Consider the following 19,025-nt stretch of genomic DNA (forward strand, 5'->3'; position numbering starts at 1 on the left):
TCGCAATGTACAATTATAACTGTGAAAATCGTATGAAATGAAATGAAGTATTTTTTTTGTTTGATAATTTAACATCCCTACACTTGGTACGCTCCCCGCCCTTTGACTCATGACGCTGTGGCTAACATGCCTGCTAGTCAAGTGTGTATGTAAAAAAAAAAAACGACGGCAAAAAATGTCTTAATGTTGGCTTTATAGATACTCCTCAAACTGCGTTTCTATTCCCGACAGGAGGAAATTGATCATATAGTCATTTATGGTATGTCACTTCGACCCAATTCGTCTTTAAAAGCGATCTCAAATGTTGCTCGCATGTGAAAAACAAAAGATTTTGCCGGGTGATTTGTTTTAGCCTAAGCGAACTAGCTTTAGCTAACAAGCTAACTGTTTACCTTTCATTCATTTTCTGCTCGACAAGCCAGCTACCACCTGAACCGTGCACAGCAATATCATTCTGTAATATTGTTCAATTTTAACATTGTTGTTGCTTTTTGAATCATTTGTTGGTTTAATTGTGAGGTGTTGTGCTGTTTACTGTTTGTTTCAGTGTGACACCTGAAGAAACATGACGTCCATTATCAAGCTGACGGCTGTGTCAGGTGTTCAGGAGGAGTCGGCTCTCTGTTACCTTCTGCAGGTGGATGAATTCCGCTTCCTGCTGGACTGTGGCTGGGATGAGAACTTCTCCATGGACATCATTGATGCTATGAAACGGTGATTTTATGATACAGAAACTGTTGAACATTATGGACAATAACATGCATCCCTTACACAATCTCGTGTGTGAACAAAAGAGTGTTTTTTTTTTTACTGCAAAAAATACAGATTTAAAAATACTTTTTTACCTACTGCAGTTGCACTTTATAACGACTCCGCTTTAAGTGAGGACAGAAGACATTTAAACTTTTAAACTTTAACCTGAGCTGCATATATCAAACTGTATTTTGCACCTGTATATTCTGCTTTTTTTAAAATAATAATTCTTTATTTATCTATCATACTATGCACTGGCAGTTTTAGTATTTTGTACTGTTATCTATGAGTAACAGCTACTTATGCACATGGACCATCCATACCACTTTTTTATCCTGGCTCTGTATTGTGGGCTCATGTTTTTTGTGTGGGTGGGATATGTATGTATATATGTGTTGTGTTGTGTGTTTGTATGTATGCTGGCTGCTGGAACACCTAAATTTCCCTGCTGGGATGAATAAAGTATATCTCATCTTATCTTAAAGAATTATCTTATAAGAGCTGTAATGTCCGTTTTCCCTGCAGATATGTTCATCAGGTCGATGCTGTGCTCCTCTCCCACCCTGACCCCATACACCTTGGAGCCCTGCCGTATGCTGTGGGGAAACTGGGTCTAAACTGTACTATCTATGCTACAATCCCTGTTTACAAGATGGGTCAGATGTTCATGTACGATCTTTACCAGGTAAGAAATATCATCCAAGTTATTTATCAAAGCGCTTGACTTCATGATTCAGTGTTTCCCCTAGGTTTAAAGCGTTGGGGGGGTGGGGACAAGCCGTCATGCCGACACAAACACTTGAAGGAATCTTGGTGTTCATGTGTTACTTTTAATGACAGATGTCCTTTTCTATCGGAACGGTATCCTTAAATGACTTCTTTCCCTGATTTCCGACTCTATCCACTATCCTATCCCTACAATAAAGGAACAAAAAGCCCAAAAATAAAGCTTAAAAAGAATATAATGGTAGGGGAAACACTGTGATTACCCATGTTTATCGAAATCTCATTCTTCTTTTCATCTAGTCTCGAAACAACAGTGAAGATTTCAAACTCTTCACCCTCGATGATGTGGACTGTGCTTTTGATAAAATTCAGCAGCTGAAATATTCTCAGATTGTCAATCTTAAAGGTAAGTTGATCACAGATTCTTCAAGGTAAAAACAAGAGGAACCTGTATTCATGTATCGCAGATAACAAAGTGTTTAATATTTTTATTTCTACCTGCCAGGAAAAGGGCACGGTCTCTCCATCACGCCTCTTCCCGCCGGTCACATGATCGGAGGCACTATTTGGAAAATTGTTAAGGACGGGGAAGAGGAGATTGTGTATGCTGTGGACTTTAACCACAAGAGAGAGATGTGAGCACAGAATAAAACTTAATGTGTAATGCATTTTGTTTTTGTTAAGGTTGAGCAAAGTATTTAATTTGCCCTTCTTTCCTGTTTCTCTATTCCAGCCACCTCAACGGCTGCACACTGGAGAGCATCAGTCGTCCTTCTTTACTTATCACAGACTCCTTCAATGCTACATATGTGCAGCCCCGTCGTAAACAAAGAGATGAGATGCTGCTAAGTAAGTGATTTTACAAGCCTCATCTCAATGCATTCAATGGTACATTTAATACAGTAGAATAACTATTTAGCATATTTGCAATCATTTAATAAATGAGGATAGAGATCCTTATTTAGTATGTTTAAGTTATCTCCTGCTTTTCTTTATAATGGTGTTTGTATTTTTAAATACTGCCTGAAACAGTAACAATTCTTTAAGTTGTTTAAGATCCTTGCCATTGGAAAGAGTTTACATTAAATACAACTTCCTTAATTTATCCCATTCATATTTGATTTTTCTGTCAGCCCTTCCTCCTTTTCTGTAAAACTGCTTAATAAAAAAAAACATCGTAATAGATCAAATTGTTGTGTATATTAAAAACTATTCTCATTTTTACTTCTCAGCTAACGTCATGGAGACTCTGCGTGGTGACGGCAATGTCCTTATTGCCGTGGATACAGCTGGACGCGTGCTGGAGCTGGCTCAGCTGCTGGATCAGATTTGGAGGACAAAGGATGCTGGGCTGGGAGTTTACCCACTCGCGCTGCTGAACAATGTCAGCTATAACGTGGTGGAGTTCTCCAAGTCTCAGGTATGATACAGATGATTGTGTTCTATTCTTGAGTTGATGATGTAGCATGATGGTTGTTTAGATTGTTGAAAAAAAATCAAATTAATCCAAATAATGTACATTACTTTAACTTTTCTTGGTAACATCGGTGCACAGATGTAGCATCAAATTCTTTCACAGTATTTATTCAACTGCATTTCGCCAGTATTCATTGTTGTTCTACTGTCTTTCTGTAGGTGGAGTGGATGAGTGATAAGCTCATGAGATGTTTTGAAGACAAAAGAAACAACCCGTTCCAGTTTCGTCACCTGACGCTCTGCCACAGTCTGACAGACCTGGCCCGAGTGCCCAGCCCTAAAGTGGTACTCTGCAGCCAGCCCGACCTTGAGTCTGGCTTTTCCAGAGAACTCTTCATCCAGTGGTGCCAAGACGCCAAAAACTCTGTGATCCTGACTTACCGCACAACCCCTGGAACCCTCGCTCGCTACCTCATCGACAACCCCGGAGAGAAGATGCTGGATCTGGAGGTGACAGTAACAATAATGCTGCTGATTGACTTTAACAAGAAGAGTTTTTTAGTAGAGTTGTCTGCGTTAACGCGTTAATTGTGATGCGAATAATCTCTGATATTAACGCATGTGCTATTTTGTCCCTTTATGCGCGCTGTAGGTAAGCCACCACAGCGTCTCCCTGTAGTCCCAGTGATGGAAAATAACGACCATGCTGCATCTTTTGAATTACTTCCCTTTAAAAACCTCCTAGAACACTATGTTGTCAAGTCAAAAGTAATATTCACCTTGTGACTTCAAATATCTTACTTTTTCACCATTCCCATTAGCTGCTTTCATTTACTTTTTCGATCTGTGACGAGTTTATTTTTACGTGGTTAAGTTAATGTTGTAACCTTTGATCTACTGGAAGTTCGTAATTGCCTTTCAAAATAAAAGCAGGTTTTTATCCCAGAAGTACCCATAGCTTAAATTCCCTCTGAAACAGAACTTCTGTAGTATCTAGCTGCCGTGTCGAGCTGTATTTCCAACTGAAAACACATACAACCAATCACAAGAAAGAAGGCGGGACATAACATTTTTTTTTTTGGGGTACAAAATTAGCAAATGCCCCTGAGCATAGGAGGAGTCAGACATTAGAAACGTATGACAGGAAGAGAAAATACAGTTACTTGGTTGAAAAATACTCGGATAATACTTCATTGAAACATATTTGTCAGATAATGAACATTCAACACAGGAACACTGAATGCAAACTGGGAAATGTGTTTTTCATTTCATGGGGACTTTAAGACTTGAAAAAAAAAAAGGAATATCAAATTATTCTTTTTAAAATAGCTCATGTTTCTCACACAAAGACCCAGCCAAGGTTACAACAGAATGTGTAATTCTATCATTTGCTCTATATTCATATTTCTCTCTCTCTCTCTCCTCATTATGACAGGTGAGGAAAAGAGTGAAGCTTGAAGGCAAGGATCTCGAAGAATTCCTTGAGAAAGATAAAATAAAGAAAGAAGCGGCTAAAAAGCTGGAACAAGAAAAAGAGTAAGTTCATGCAGGAACAGTTACTTGGTGTTTTAGAGCTAAATGTCTCTTATTTTATGTCTGTTGGTGAAACAATACATTTCATTGATTTATTTTCAGGGCCTGTTAACAGCACAAAAAAAAGCAAATTATGTAAAAAGCGCACATACATGGAAATAATGGTTTAACTACACATTTAAAACGAGTAGTTAAAATGTAAATCTGTAAAATGGAGAGGAGTTTTGACACTTAAACACACAGTTAAACTCTGCAATGTTGTCTGAAGAATTAATTATATTTCTTGCACCTGCAGAGTGGATGTTGACTCCAGCGACGAGAGCGACATGGACGATGATCTGGATCAGCCAGCGGCAGTGAAAACCAAACACCATGACCTGATGATGAAGGCTGAGGGGAGCCGCAAGGGCAGTTTCTTCAAGCAAGCCAAAAAATCGTATCCGATGTTCCCCACACATGAAGAGAGAATTAAGTGGGACGAGTACGGGGAAATCATCAGGTAGTACAATCTCTGAACACCGATTATAGAAAGATACAGAAACGTACACTGATCTAGATTATCAGGCATCTTTAATGGATTGTTATTGTTCTGTTACAGGCTAGAAGAGTTTCTGGTTCCTGAACTACAAGCCACAGAGGAGGAGAAAAACAAGTTGGAATCTGGGTTGACGAACGGTGATGAACCCATGGACCAGGATTTATCTGTTGTTCCTACGAAATGCATCTCAAGCATAGAAAATCTGGAAATCAGGTCAGTTAGTCTTTAAACTGTCTGGTTTCATTTTCCTTCTCGGGATGTGCGAAATTAGTGGACTAAACGATTAAACATTGTCATCTCCCATAGTCGCGACCAGAATCATTATTTAAATAATTACAGTTTTTATAAATTCAGGCACATCATGCAGGTTAAGTGTTGTGTCTAAGCTGTAACACAACTCCCTGCCACTAGGGGGCAGCAGCTGCGTCACTCCCTGCTCTACAATCTGGATGTAAACCAGCTCTGTGCTCCGCTTTAGCGCGGAACGGTTTGGCTGTATTTTGATCGAGAAGACAGAGATAAAGTTGTATGTAGGCTGTGTCAGGTTAAACTATCATATAACCACTCAACTGGAGGAATACGTTAACAACACAGGCATGTGGACGTTAACCTACAAGGAGGACTGAAGGCTGGCATTGTTAACACACTGCAAACTAATCAGACATTGTAGCTGTGTTGGATCAATTGTGCTAATTTCTGACTGTTCTCTGAATGATTTCCTTACTTTTGATTTATCAACTAGTAGAGATTTAAATTTACATGCCATCTAATTCTTAGTTATTGCCCTTATAAACTCACTGCAGCTGATCAGTGTCCAATATTACAGCATCCTGTTGGGTAGCCAGCTGCTGTAAATGAGTACTCTGCAAACCTTAAATGCATAAATAACAAATCTATCATTGAATGTTTTACTTTTCTGGTATTGACAAAGCGTTCTTCTGTTCTTTTTATTCTTATGCAGAGCACGGGTGTCCTACATTGACTACGAAGGTCGGTCTGATGGCGACTCCATCAAGAAGATTATTAACCAGATGAAGCCCAGACAGCTGGTGATCGTTCATGGGCCGCCAGAGGCCAGCCTGGACCTGGCTGATTCCTGCAGAGCTTTCAGCAAGGACATCAAAGTGTACACGCCCAAACTGCAGGAGACTGTGGACGCCACCAGTGAAACACACATCTACCAGGTCAGCAGTGGTTTAGAATAAATGATCCCTTAAATATGTTTTGTAGATTTTAAAATCTACACGGTAAGGACGGTTGAATTTTTTTTCAAAATTTCTATTTTTCTAACCCTTTGAAGATTGAGGTATTACGTTGTTTCTTTAATATAAGATTAAAGCATAAAATCCATCCTAAATGTCAGGCTAATGCATCATCTTGTCTCATTCATCATGCCAAAGGTGCGGTTGAAAGACTCCTTGGTGAGCTCGCTTCAGTTCTGCAAAGCCAAAGACACTGAGCTGGCCTGGATCGATGGCGTGCTGGACATGCGGGTGGTGAAGGTGGACATGGGAGTGATGCTGGAGGAGGGGGCGAAAGAGGAGTCCGAGGAAGGCGAAATGGCCATGGAAGTGGTCCCAGATCTTGGCATCGACCACAGCGCTGCAGCGGTGGCAGCCCAGCGAGCCATGAAGAGCCTGTTCGGGGAGGATGAGAAGGAGGTTTCTGAGGAGAGCGACGTCATTCCCACGCTGGAGCCTCTGCCTCACACTGAGGTCAGGCGGGGGGGACACTGTCAAACAAAGTTGTTGTCATTGTTACTGATTTTCTGTTCCATCCTCAGAATATTTAGTGCCTTATTTTGTCACTCTGAAAAATCTAACCACTTCGTTTAAAAAATTGCTGAATGTGTCCACTAAGAATATTTTTTTTTCCACTGGCAGCCCTCAATAACCGTAGTTTCAGAACATTTCTCACCAGCGCTCGTTGGTTCTTGGTTACTTATGTTGTCCTGTACATGTACAAGAAATATTTTCTGATGAGAATTCTCATCCAGCTTCATTTTTACAGTCAGAAACAGTATTACTCTCATGCCGACTCCATTCATGATTCTTTGCTTGGGGGAAAATGCAAGAGAGGTCATATTAGCAGCAAACTGTTAATTGCCTGGTCTGACACCTACTTTGTGGCAGCGACAGCAGGAGTTATAAATAACTATAAAGAAATAATCGATCTTCTTGTTTGCATTTATAGGTCAGTAACAGGCCTCAGGATTAATTTCAGTCTGCTTCATATCCAGCTTGAAAGTCCTCACAGAAGCTTTAAGTGCTGCTATAAAAAAAGATGTTTCTCTTATTACAGAGAAGCACATTCTGTGTGCTAATGGCTTCACTTGTCCTCATCACACTTGTGTTGGTTGTAAATGGGATCATAATTGGCTCCTGTATTAGTTGTTAAGTAACTAATCATGCATGTGCAAACACACTTTAATTTGAGATTCAAGGTGAGCTCGAAGAAACGTTCCCCCCTGCAGCAGATTAATGAGAAAACTGCCGTCTGGTGTCAAACTCTGCATGTACATCATTTGCACAGTGAAAGTCAGACAACCAATTCCAGCGGATAAAAAGTCGTGTTCTTGCGCACGAAGACTTCACAGTTTGTAATGTGTTTCCTGTACGATGTGTCCACAAGGGCAAACAAGCAATCGAGACAGCCGTCAGTCTGACCGCCGCTCTCTTCTTTTCTCCCTGCAGATTTCAGGGCATCAGTCGGTGTTCATCAACGAGCCGCGCCTGTCTGACTTCAAGCAGGTCCTGCTGAGAGAGGGCATCCAGGCCGAGTTCGTAGGAGGAGTGCTGGTGTGCAACAACATGGTGGCTGTCCGCAGGGTGAGTGTCCTTCCCACGGGCTAAGCGAGCGTGATATCCATCGGTTCCCTGCGACGCTTGAAAAAAAAATTGTAACCAAGCCAGCGTGGAAGACATATGGCACAGCCTTGTGTTTCAGCCAAAACCCCGCAATCAAAGAACTCCATAGTGATTCATATTTAGATCTTTGATTCGTAGCCAGTGTTTGAGGGAAATTGAAAGAAAGAAGAATTGAAGGACCTTTTACAAAACACATAACAGAAGGAAGAGTACAAGAGAAGAGAACAAGAAGGCTTATCAGAAAGGATACATCTTTCTCTATCTATTATCTGCATGTACAATGGAAAGAAAGAACTTGCAGAGATTTATCACTGCCACACATAGGTGCAGACTTTATACATTTCCAGTGATCTGAGTATTTATTGCCTTAGTTTATGTTGACTGAGCCACAACAGGAAGTGGAAATAGTTCCCATTAATCGTAGGAAAAAGTGCTGTGAACAAGTGTAAACATTCTCCCTTAAGTTGGATGAATGAATTATGCATCCTGAACAGTCAGTGCTTTAAGAAATATAGCAGCTTAGTCTGGAATTTATGGAAACACGGCAGAAGCAATACAAGTTGTAGATTTAGTATTTCAATGTCATTTTTAGGATGTATTGGCAATGCATCAAAATGTCAGCATTTCATTGTAGCTGGCTTTGAGTGATGTTGTTTACAAAAACATTAAACTGTAGTTACTGCAGTTTGATGACTGGAAGCATTAAGAATGATTTGTGTTTGCTAACAAACTTCTCAAACACTTCTCTGCGACTTCTCAAGGAAACAAGTGACAAGTTATTGCCATGACGACAAATTAAAGTAAATTCAAATGTATGGTTGCGTGTCCTCTTAGGGCTTCCGTACCATATGCAGTAGCTGTTGAGTGAGAAAGAGAGAGAGCTGCCAACGCAAGTCACGTTGAAGCTTGATGATGCTAGTTTGTGCAGAGTTGCTATGATTGGCTGGTTATGTGAAAGCGTACCCTGATTGGTTGTTTGATTCAGACAGGACAAGTGCTAGTTTTTTCAACTAAAAACAGAGCAGCAGGCGCTCACAGATTAAGATCAGACACACGCTTATTTGAAGGAACATTTTAATATAATACTTTAAGAGATCTGCAGTGATCAACTGTGAATCTGTAAAATAACGATGCCTTCTGTAGCTTGGGCTACATCTTCTGAAAATATATTCATACCTGTACTGACAGCAGGCATAACAAATGAATGGGCTGACTCATAACGTGGATTTGTGTGAAATATTCAAACAATGTGCCGACCAGTAAACTGACCTGTAGCAAACTACGGCCTGTGTCAGGAGCAGGAGATTCATTGTTTTTCTAAGATTACATTTTTACCTTTTTATAAATAGTTAAAGGGCCACATTGAGGTTGTTTTAAGGGCTGACCTTTGCCCACAAGTTTTAAACGTGATGAATCTTTATTAAAGGTCAATGTAATTACTTTATATTGCAAAATAAAATATCAGCTCTTAACACAAACTGGATCATTAAACACAAAGAGTAAACAAACGCAGCTTGCCTAAGTGGGATGAAAAACCCCAGAGGCACATGAGAACATCTCTCTTCAGGAGACAGAGAGAAAAAAAATCACAGGCAGAACTTAAGAAGTGAAGGAAAAAAAGTAGAAGTGAGCCAGGACACCAACAACAAAATGCATAATTGAGAAGAACTTAAAATAGGAGCAACCCAGAAAGTGGAATCAAAGAGAAGTGAGACTTTTTAAAGGGGTGTGTGTCTGTGTGCTATTTAAAATCTTTGAAGTGGATTGACTCATTAGACATTCAAATCTCAAAATCTGTGAACATCTGTGGGAAACAAACGAGAATCCCTTTTTTGTAAAGGTCAGAGCGAGCGCTACAGCATCACAGTACATCTGCGTTTAAAGGTGAAACCATGTTGAACAAAGTGTAAATGAGTGTGATGTGTGGACCCCTATGACACCCTGCATCTCTATACTCTTTGTCCAGACGGAGGCCGGACGCATTGGCCTGGAAGGCTGCCTGTGTGACGACTACTATAAGATCCGGGAGCTGCTGTATCAGCAGTATGCTGTGGTATAGCAGCAGCATCAGGAGGAGGAGGAGGACACGCCGCAGAGAGTTAACCACAGCAATACAGAGACAATCCTCACAGAGGACTTTACTGAGAGGAGAAGAGTAAAACACACTCACGGGCTGCTCTTGCTGTTTCACTGCAAACCTTGTTGTAAATTTTCCCCTTTTTATAATTTTGTTCAAGGTAACTTTTTTATTGTTAGTTTGTTTTCATCATGTGAGAGGCAGGTGACTGACCTCTCTGTACGAACAATCGTAAGGTTCATTACTCAATTCAGCCCACTGTACAGAAACATCGTAAGTGATGCGTCTCCCCTCCAATTCTGTCATTAAAACCATTTTTTTTTTTCAAAATTTGAATCACTGTTCAAGTTTGTCTCAGAGATCCACTGATAGATCTGAGTATTGAACGTCAACACTTCAGTAGGTAAAACTCGTTGGCATCAAAGCCATGTCCCAAATCTTAAGCTCAGTCTGATTCCCTTCCTTATTTTTCAATTTCTGTTGTTCACACCATAGTTTTTTCAGTCAAATATAAGATTGTCCTTTTGTAGGTGCAAATTTGAAGGTGAACTCAAGTGTATATATTTTGAACAGAGTTTGGACACTGGACATAAATTCATACAAACTGACACAGACAACATAAAAGTGAAGTATCTTTTTCTTTTTGAGTCAGGCTAGTTCAAACTCAAAGCAGCAAATTCAAAGTATCCTGAGTAAAACCTCTCAGTTATTTAGTTCTCGGTTCTTTATATGTGCAAAATAAACAAGACAGAAATAAACATAAAATAACCCCCTGATGGCTTGTAAAATGAACACACCTAACACTGAAATCAAAACATATACAAAGTCTCACATGTTGAGGTCGTTACAAAACCACCGTTATACTACGTTTCCCATGATGCAATTTTGATAGCATCTTTCATGAACTTTTATTCAACATTCCCCTGTCTGATAACAAAAGCAGCTTGTAAAGCAGGAGACATCATGTCATACATTCAATGTCTGAACTGAGATAACCCTGATGACATCATGGAGGTAGTCTTTTTAATTTTGATGCATTATTTTAGGCGTGTTATCTTAAACTAAAAATACTGCTCAAACTAAGGTACTGAAACATGTTTCACTCTGTTTATTACCACACATTTCTCCTACCGACTAGTCAACTAGTAACTGAGTTAACACCAGATGGAGACATTTTTCAGCTGTATCTAACCTGCCTCTGAATAACCCATATCAAGTCTGCCCATGCAGCAGGACCATCAGTAATACAGCAGTGAGATGACATTGTCCCTGAAGTGATAACTGGGATTGGATATTGTTCAGCCGGATAGGTGTGGAGCAAGCGAGGATTAACATCCATCGCTTTTTATTTTAGGCAACTGTCTCTCAACGCAAAAAAAAAAAAAAAAAACTGTTTACCTCTCTGGCTGTTTGTTCTAGGGTAAAAAAAAAAAAAAAAGAAGAAGAAACGCTTCAGTAGTGTTTTCTTATCTTTTTCTGGCACACATGGATATACAGCCTCACCTCCGCTGTGCTCCACTGAGGTCTAACCGGTGTATTAGAAAGTCGGGCGATAAGCGGGGATGTTGGTGGCGGTTCATGGATGGAGCTGAGGTTGGGGGGGTGTCATTTTTTTTTAATTTTTTTTTTTGCTGGAGCGATGTGTCCTCTGCAGCCGAGGTGGCACATTGACTCAGTTGATTACGTTTGCAGCGTTGTGTGAATCCCCGGGGTAGATCCTTAACACGGGCAGCTGCAGAATGCTACTTTTATGGATACACCGAAACAAACCCCCCTCTTCTTTCTCTGCCTCTTTTACAACTCCTCTTCATCATCCCAAACTCCCCAACATCACATGTTGTGCATCATAGTGGGGGAGACTCCTCCTACATTGATAGCCTGGTAAGCAGTCATAAGGGGGTGCACACACACACACACACACACACACACAGAGAAGTGGGAGAGTGTGTTTATGTGGAGGGATGTTCATCATGCACATGGTTGGAGGAGTTAGACTTGAGCACGGATGGCAGGCTGACGTGCCGGCCTGTTTTCATACAGTTGCATAACATACAGTTTTGCACTTTAGAAACATTAAAATTTAAATGCTCTCTTTTAATCCGTGGCTCACACAGAGAGAGAGAGAGAGAAAGAGAGACACACTCAAAACTTTCATGTTCAGAAATGATGCCTTTATTTCTTCCCCCCTCCCTCCCTCCCTCCCTCAGTAACCTGTGACAACAAGCGGAGTGAGAGATAGAGAGCTCGAGCAGAGAAGAGGAGGAGGAGGAGTAGAGGAGCTCTTCAGTGCCACAGAGCATGCCAGCCCTGCCCAGTCACTGCTTTTCATTTTGATAATTGACCATGGACGCCAGAAATGTCCATCAGCTAATCCTCTTAGCCTTCATAATGCTGACTCTGTCACAGAAGCCCCTGTTTTAATGTAACGAGCAGCTAAGCCCACAGCGCGGGGCCGAGTCTGCCCGGGGCATCGAGGCAGCTCTGCCCCCTAGAGGCCCAGCGAGAGATTTGCTCTCAACTCAACAAGTGCCCTGCCAATCTGTCAGAGCGATTTATGTCGAAGCATCAGTCCATAACCTGGCTCCGGGGTGCGCACCCCTCACTCTGCCGCTCGTACTGTACTCATTGGCACGAAGTGGCACTCAGAAAGCAGCACCTTGGTGGTGTGTTTTCATTCATTTGTGTGGATTGGAGGATGAATGAGTTTAATCCCCTTTGAATTCCCGGTGTACTCACTAAGCAGACCACTTAATGCCAATGACATCAATGTAATAATGTGAAAAGGGGAAGGATTTCTATGAAACCTCACAATATTCAAACCTAACCTAGCAATATTCAGTGCAAACACACACTTAGAAATATTATTGAGTTTTTCACTTCCGTTCTGAAGCATTTTCTAACTACAACCTAATTGATTATCTTAGCTTAGCTTAGCATGTAATTATGGGGCAAATAGCCTTCCTCTCTCCAAAGTGAAAACATGGCTGCCAAGTTGTATCTTTTTTTTTTTTTTTTTTTTTTAACGTGACTAGATGCAATATGTTTGAAGTTGAGCTAATTTTTTTAGCTTGGGATTGATCTTTTCATGAAGACCACGGCCAGGAAGAGAAAAACAGTTATTTCCCAAAGTGTAATTGTCAACTTAAACCTCAAAACCTTAAACCTAAGTTTGTGAGGGGTTTGTCATTTTAAGATTTTCAGGCCTTTATTTTAGAGATGGGACAGTGGATAGAGTCAAAAACTGGCGGGAGAGAGAGAGAGAGTGGGGAATGATATGCGAAAAAGTCACAGGTTGAATTTTAACCTGGGATGCACGCTCTCAAGGATTTAAGCCTCTGTACATTGTGCGTGTGCACTAACCACTTAGCTACCGGCGCCCCAGGGAATGCTTTTTATACTTTTTAGCGACTGGAAACTCTTTGACTGGATTCATATTTTTCAGTCTTTTCATATCCTCCACTGCTCACACACTTTTATTCTCCTCTAGGTCCTTGTTTTCCTTTTCCTCCATCTCGTCCCTAATTCCTGCTCCTGTTGGTAATCCCTCTGTGCTGGCACCTTCCTGAAGTGATGGTCCTCTAGTTAAGGGACCACTTTAGCCCACCCACTCTTGAAGATGTTGTGCAAGAATTCTGAATTACACCAATACGGATGTGATCCTCTTATGCAAACTGTTGTTCACGCCCGTCCACAAAGCAGGAATACTCATGAGCACAAATCCATGAAGGCACTGGCTGCCAGATTATCCACCATCCACAATGGTGCAGCTGCTCTTTTTCCTTTTTGATGGAACAATGTGTTTTGTTGGGTGCATTCATGGCTGGGACTGATCCTGTTCTGTTCGCTGGCAGAGACATGTGGATGACTTAGCGATCATATGTGTGTGAGTGGATATTTAGGACAGATCACATGAGATTGTTTTGCTTGGCTTGTGTACAAACAGGACATTCTTCCCCTCCCAGAGCAAAACACGACCTGACCATGTGGTAGCCCACAATTTGAGGAGATGCAGGCAATAGGATCAGGGAACACGTTCCTTGATGAGGGCAGTATCAGCCTCTTAAGGAAACTGCATTCAGGCTGACATGTGGTTCCAGCCAGTCAGCAAAATGCAACCTGGCTGGCCTGCTCTTTCCGCTCAGCACATCAGAGGTAACCGGCCTCATCTGACATGGCGTGGCTGACACCGCCTTGAGAGCTGCGAGGAGACCCTGCCGATGATTAATTCAAGCTCGGGAAACATGATGAGGATTAGCTCGCTCTGTGTTTACCCCTGCAGACGTCTCTCCTAAACTCAGGACAAGTCTATGGCATGACAAGGGCCTGTGTAATAAGGCTGAATCATCAGCAGAGAATGATGTCGATGTGAAAACTAGTCGAGGCCAGACCGAGGAGTGTGAATCCGGAGAAGTGACTCAGCACTGGGACTGTTTATCTTCGTGCAGTTCAGTTTAGATGCCAGCACTCTGAGAGGTGGCCTGCAGACCTCAGTCAAACAGTATGTCCAAATTATTCTGCTTGCTTTAACACTACGTAGCACCATATAAGTGAGCTACTTCAGACCTCTTCAGATAGTGTCCAGGAAGAATGCTGAATGTGTTTTCCGAGTATTCGAATTGCGTTGTGTCACCGACAAGTCTTGAGCCAGATTTATGTCACAAAATTGGTGACTTCAAAACTTTGTTCTTTGTGCAAGAGTTAACTTATCTGAGACTTGGCTGCCTGAAGACCCAACATTGCTTAGGACCTTTCATAAAAAATGTATTTACCATTTAATTTGATAATTCAAACTTACTTATTAACTTTTTCAAATTGTTAAATGGTGAACCTATACAGTTTCTCTGATCTTCCACCTATTGTATATTCCTACTTGTTGTTATGTGACCAAGTAGATACCTCCATGTTGACAGAGGCGCTGCTTGTCAACAGGAAGGGAAGGCAACTGCTTGGGGGCCCCAGGCTAGTAAGGGGCTCTTGAAGGCTGACAAACTTAAAAAAAAAAGCAGAAGTAGCTCAAAATGTGCAAATTTTGCCATGACAGTAGGAAACCTCCCCAATGGGGCCCCATCTGACAGCCCTCACTCTCATTGCCCTGCTGTCTGCATCTTATACATTATTCCTGGGAAAACCAAATGTTTGTCAATGAAAGACACAGAAGGAAAATGAAGGGGAATTAAATGTCTGGGAGTGAAAAAAAAGAATAAGAAGTGCGTCTGGACACAGGCTGACATAATGGTGGTGGGAGGGGCCCCCAATTAATTTTGCCAAGGGCCCCAATGAACTCAAGAATCGCCACTGCGTGTTGACCAAAAAGAAGCCTTTGTCGATGTGCCGTAGAAACTGCAGTTCTTCAAGTGGCCACTTGAGGCTGGCTCAGAGGGCGAGTCAATCCCTCAAAATCCATCCACTTTACAGCAGAAGTAAATATCCTTTCAGTCTGTTCTCTTCTGCTCTCTTCCACATTCAATGAAACGCTCATTGGGTTCTAATTTGTACAATAACTCACCCATTTAAATTCCATAAAATATTAAAGTTATTAAATATTAAATTCTACCCCAAAGTTCATGACACGCAATCTGAAATAGCATTATCATCACGGATGTCTGATCAGACTTTTAACAATCCCCCTCAAATGCCACACGAATTAAATCATACAACATTTTCACAGGCTGCAGCAGCACTTTCATGACCAGCTCACTGATCTTCATGTCTGAATATTGATGACGTTCTACGCCTGAAAAAACAAAAACAAAAAAAAACACCACCATCCCCACTTCTACTGACTTGTTCGTCAAAAATCACATTCCCAGTCCTCGTGCCTGCTCATGAATAAAAACACTGTGACATTAACAACTCCTACTCAGCCTCCTACTACACTGTGCCTATAACTTTTGTGTCCAGTATGGAGGTGTGAACGAATCACGCTGCAGGGAAATCTACGGGCTCATTGACTTTATTGCACACCCCTCCAACTGCAGCTCACAGTGAATGAAGAGAAAGAACTCACCCTCAACTCGCCCTCTGTTTTCAGAGCACTGCAGCCTGCGTTAATACAGACTTTGTAGCCTTGTCTCTAAAACTCTGATGCTATCATCCCAGAATGAATTGGCTGCATGTTTCTGCGGGGAATAACCTCTGTGGTCGCCTTAAACAGGATTCTTAACTGTTTTTCTTTTCTTTTTTTTTGAAAGAGGAAAGGGTTGCTTTTGCCTGCCTAACCCTTCAATTTTTCTTCTCTGCAGACAAAAGAATAATGAAGTTATTTGTCTGCAGCTCATTACAAAAGGGTAAGTCTCTCTCAGATATGGTCCTTTTTTTTCCCCCTCCAGCCTGTCTGTTGTTATGCAGCAGAGCAGTCCCTGAACAGTGAAACCATCATCCAATTTCACACAGCCCTGATGCTCATGCTCAAATGAATAAAACCATCACAAAGAGTCAAATGGATGTCTCATGCCCAGGGGGATGAAGGTGATGTTTTGATGGAGGAGTGGCAGTTTGAAGGAGGAAGGTTAGATAGTTAAAAAAAGAAGAGTTAGGAGAACTGTTTGTGGAGTTTGTCATCAGAATAATGAAAAGCAGTAACAGCTTGAGGCCTAATTAGCATAATAAGTGTTGAGATTTTTCAGCGGAAGCGTTGAAGAGACCGTTCTCCTACAATAACAGAATAACATTTACTTTAATTTGGGCCTACATTAACATGTGTTAAGTGACAGGGAGTGGACAAAATCAATGAGTATGAACGAACACTCTTGCCCTAAAACAATAGACTAAAAACACCACGAGCTTTCCACCAGAACTCAACCCATGTATCAGTCTGCCAATATGGGCCTTTCATTGTAGCGGTATCCATATATGTTTTCAGATATGTGGATATGAAGCTTGTTTGGGTGATTTATATTGTGTTGAGTGAGATTGGACCCCATAGTTTACAACACGCAGCACATATAGCGGACCAGTGTTGGTTGGCATTGTATGCTAATGTTAGATATTCTTTGATAATGTTTTTTTGTTAAAGAATAAACTGTCATTATGCCTTATCATATTCATATTGGTGACGAATATTCATATTGGTGACGAATCTCCACGTTGGAGAATTTTGCTCCTTTAATTTCATCATTGGTTTCAATCTCTAAACCCATAGTTTGGGTTGGGGTCTACTTCTAAATGCATCTCAAGGTATGCCACGGCAGCAACAAATAAGAAGGCAGTGGTAAATGACCAATCTCTGACTCAGCAAAAAAAAAAAAAGATATTATTTGAAAAGTGTCTTTACGGCTAACAAATTTGATTTAATTATGAATAAGTGTCCATTGTATTTAATTTTAAAAAATCTAGCTAGTGGTAATAACAAAAAACTGTATATAACGATGGACAATATGCCCCAAACTCCTCCCGTTGAACAAAGATAAAGCCAAAATTAACTATGGGGGTAGCTGGCTTGACCTGCTCAGTAGGGATCAGCTGGAAGAGATCTTATGGAGATTTCAACGACTGGTGTTATTGTTTGTTACCTTTCCATCTCTCTGTTTCTGCTCTGCTCTGCTACTTCAATGCACACAACGCAACAGTAGCCGCATTTGTCAACTGAGCGGTCAATCATGACATTTTATACCTTTCTGTAGCATTAAATCACTAAACGAGAAGAAGCGTCTCAGAGAAAAAAAGGTTGGAACACAAATCAGCCCCAATAATAATTAACTATCACCACAGATTTTATAGTTTTTATCATGTCCCGTCTGTGAAGATGGAGGAGGCGGGGTTTATGACTTTAATGCAGCCAGTCAGTTGGGAGAGCTTTAAATCTTTTGGCTTCCTTGGTGTTGTGCTTTTTTTCTTTTTTTTAACCCTTGATAAAGCATATATCTGGAACTGATTTCCATCTACATACCTGATCCAACAATATCAGAACAAAAACATCATAATCACCGTGAAGTCAAAGTCAAAGTCAACTTTATTGTCAATTTCAAAATATGCCAGACATACAGTGGAATCGAAATTTCGTTTGTCTCCGACCCGTGGTGCAATACAACCAAAATAAGGTAAAATAAGATAAGGTAAAATAAAATGAGGTAAAAATAAGATAAATAATATTTACAGTAATAAATTCTAGGGGAAGGGGATTATCATAAAGTTTAAGAGATTTACATTTCCTGGAAACATCTAAGTATGCTGACGACAAATCCCCCTTTTGTTGGCGTCCTTTATTACTGCCACAATGAAACACTGTTGAATTTGAATGTCCTGCCCCCATTATCAACTAGAATCTCTAAGCTAATTCATGGGAGCTCACAGTCAGGAGGAGTCAAACATACTTAAATCATCAACTTGCTGTTTTCTGGAGACCCTAACCCTGTTTCTCTTGTACTTACAGTATAGAAGGCACCATATGAATCTTAACATTAGGTGCTGATGTTGGCTGTCTCGGGCTGACTGAGTCGACTTTTGTTGTCGACAGCTGTGCGGGTAATTTTTCATGTCCTGGAAGGTGAAGAGAGAGCAGGAGATGGCTGCTGCCTCCAGAATACACAGATTAGACTCGATGTTGCTCCTCTCTGCCCTGTTTACTCTTCACACCTGAGCAGGCATACAAATAAACCTGCAGTGCTGCCACAGAATGCTCAACACTCGTGATTAATATTAGATTTTTTTCCCGCAGCTGACTGAGAAGCTTATGCAAGGAGCAAAATCAGCAGGTCTCCAGAGACACTTCCTGTGCGTGTGCATGTAGACCGAGCTGGTACAGTACTGTCAGTACCAGCCGTTGGCTAAAATGGGCTCAGCAAAAGTTGGCAGATTGAGAGGGGGGTGGGGGAGAAGAGTTCAGAGCATTTTTTTTCCCCCTCCATCTGTTTACTTGCTTTGGATAATTGGTCAAATATTAGCTACATTGCCAGCAGTGCGTTAATGGACGGTGTCACACCTCCTTCTTTGGCTCGGTGTCACCTTGTCATCTCGACCCACCACAAACACACGTCAGCAGAATCAGCCCCACTTATACTTACACGGGATATCCCAGCACTGTGTGGCTACTGTGAAAGGACATACTGTATTCCATCTGTCCTTTTCTCCCTTTGTACCATCTGAACACAGAAACGCAGACCTTAAGGCTACACTC

At 41.2% G+C, this 19,025-nt stretch overlaps 1 protein-coding gene across 1 annotated transcript; it reads left to right on the plus strand.

Moving 5' to 3' along the window:
- The first annotated feature begins 112 nt into the window (after positions 1 to 112).
- cpsf2 (cleavage and polyadenylation specific factor 2) lies at positions 113 to 10,240 on the plus strand. Its single transcript, XM_061051836.1, has 15 exons — positions 113 to 259; positions 548 to 714; positions 1,279 to 1,438; positions 1,780 to 1,885; positions 1,985 to 2,114; positions 2,213 to 2,328; positions 2,712 to 2,899; positions 3,115 to 3,405; positions 4,331 to 4,431; positions 4,724 to 4,927; positions 5,027 to 5,179; positions 5,928 to 6,150; positions 6,367 to 6,681; positions 7,660 to 7,794; positions 9,800 to 10,240. Exons 2-15 carry the CDS (start codon positions 566 to 568, stop codon positions 9,890 to 9,892), a joined length of 2,364 nt encoding a protein of 787 aa, XP_060907819.1. The 5' UTR covers positions 113 to 259; positions 548 to 565; the 3' UTR covers positions 9,893 to 10,240.
- Positions 10,241 to 19,025: the final 8,785 nt, after the last annotated feature.

The sequence above is a fragment of the Labrus mixtus genome, chromosome 12 (assembly GCF_963584025.1).
Source record: "Labrus mixtus chromosome 12, fLabMix1.1, whole genome shotgun sequence".
NCBI classification, from domain to species: Eukaryota; Metazoa; Chordata; class Actinopteri; order Labriformes; family Labridae; genus Labrus; species Labrus mixtus.

What these genes read in the sequence shown, in the direction of transcription:
- cpsf2 (XM_061051836.1), top strand. Translation starts at nt 566, where the DNA reads ATGACGTCCATTATCAAGCTGACGGCTGTGTCAGGTGTTCAGGAGGAG. An exon ending in AAGCTGGAACAAGAAAAAGA is followed by an intron (nt 4,432 to 4,723) that starts GTAAGTTCATGC and finishes TTGCACCTGCAG; the next exon opens with AGTGGATGTTGACTCCAGCG. An exon ending in ATAGAAAATCTGGAAATCAG is followed by an intron (nt 5,180 to 5,927) that starts GTCAGTTAGTCT and finishes ATTCTTATGCAG; the next exon opens with AGCACGGGTGTCCTACATTG.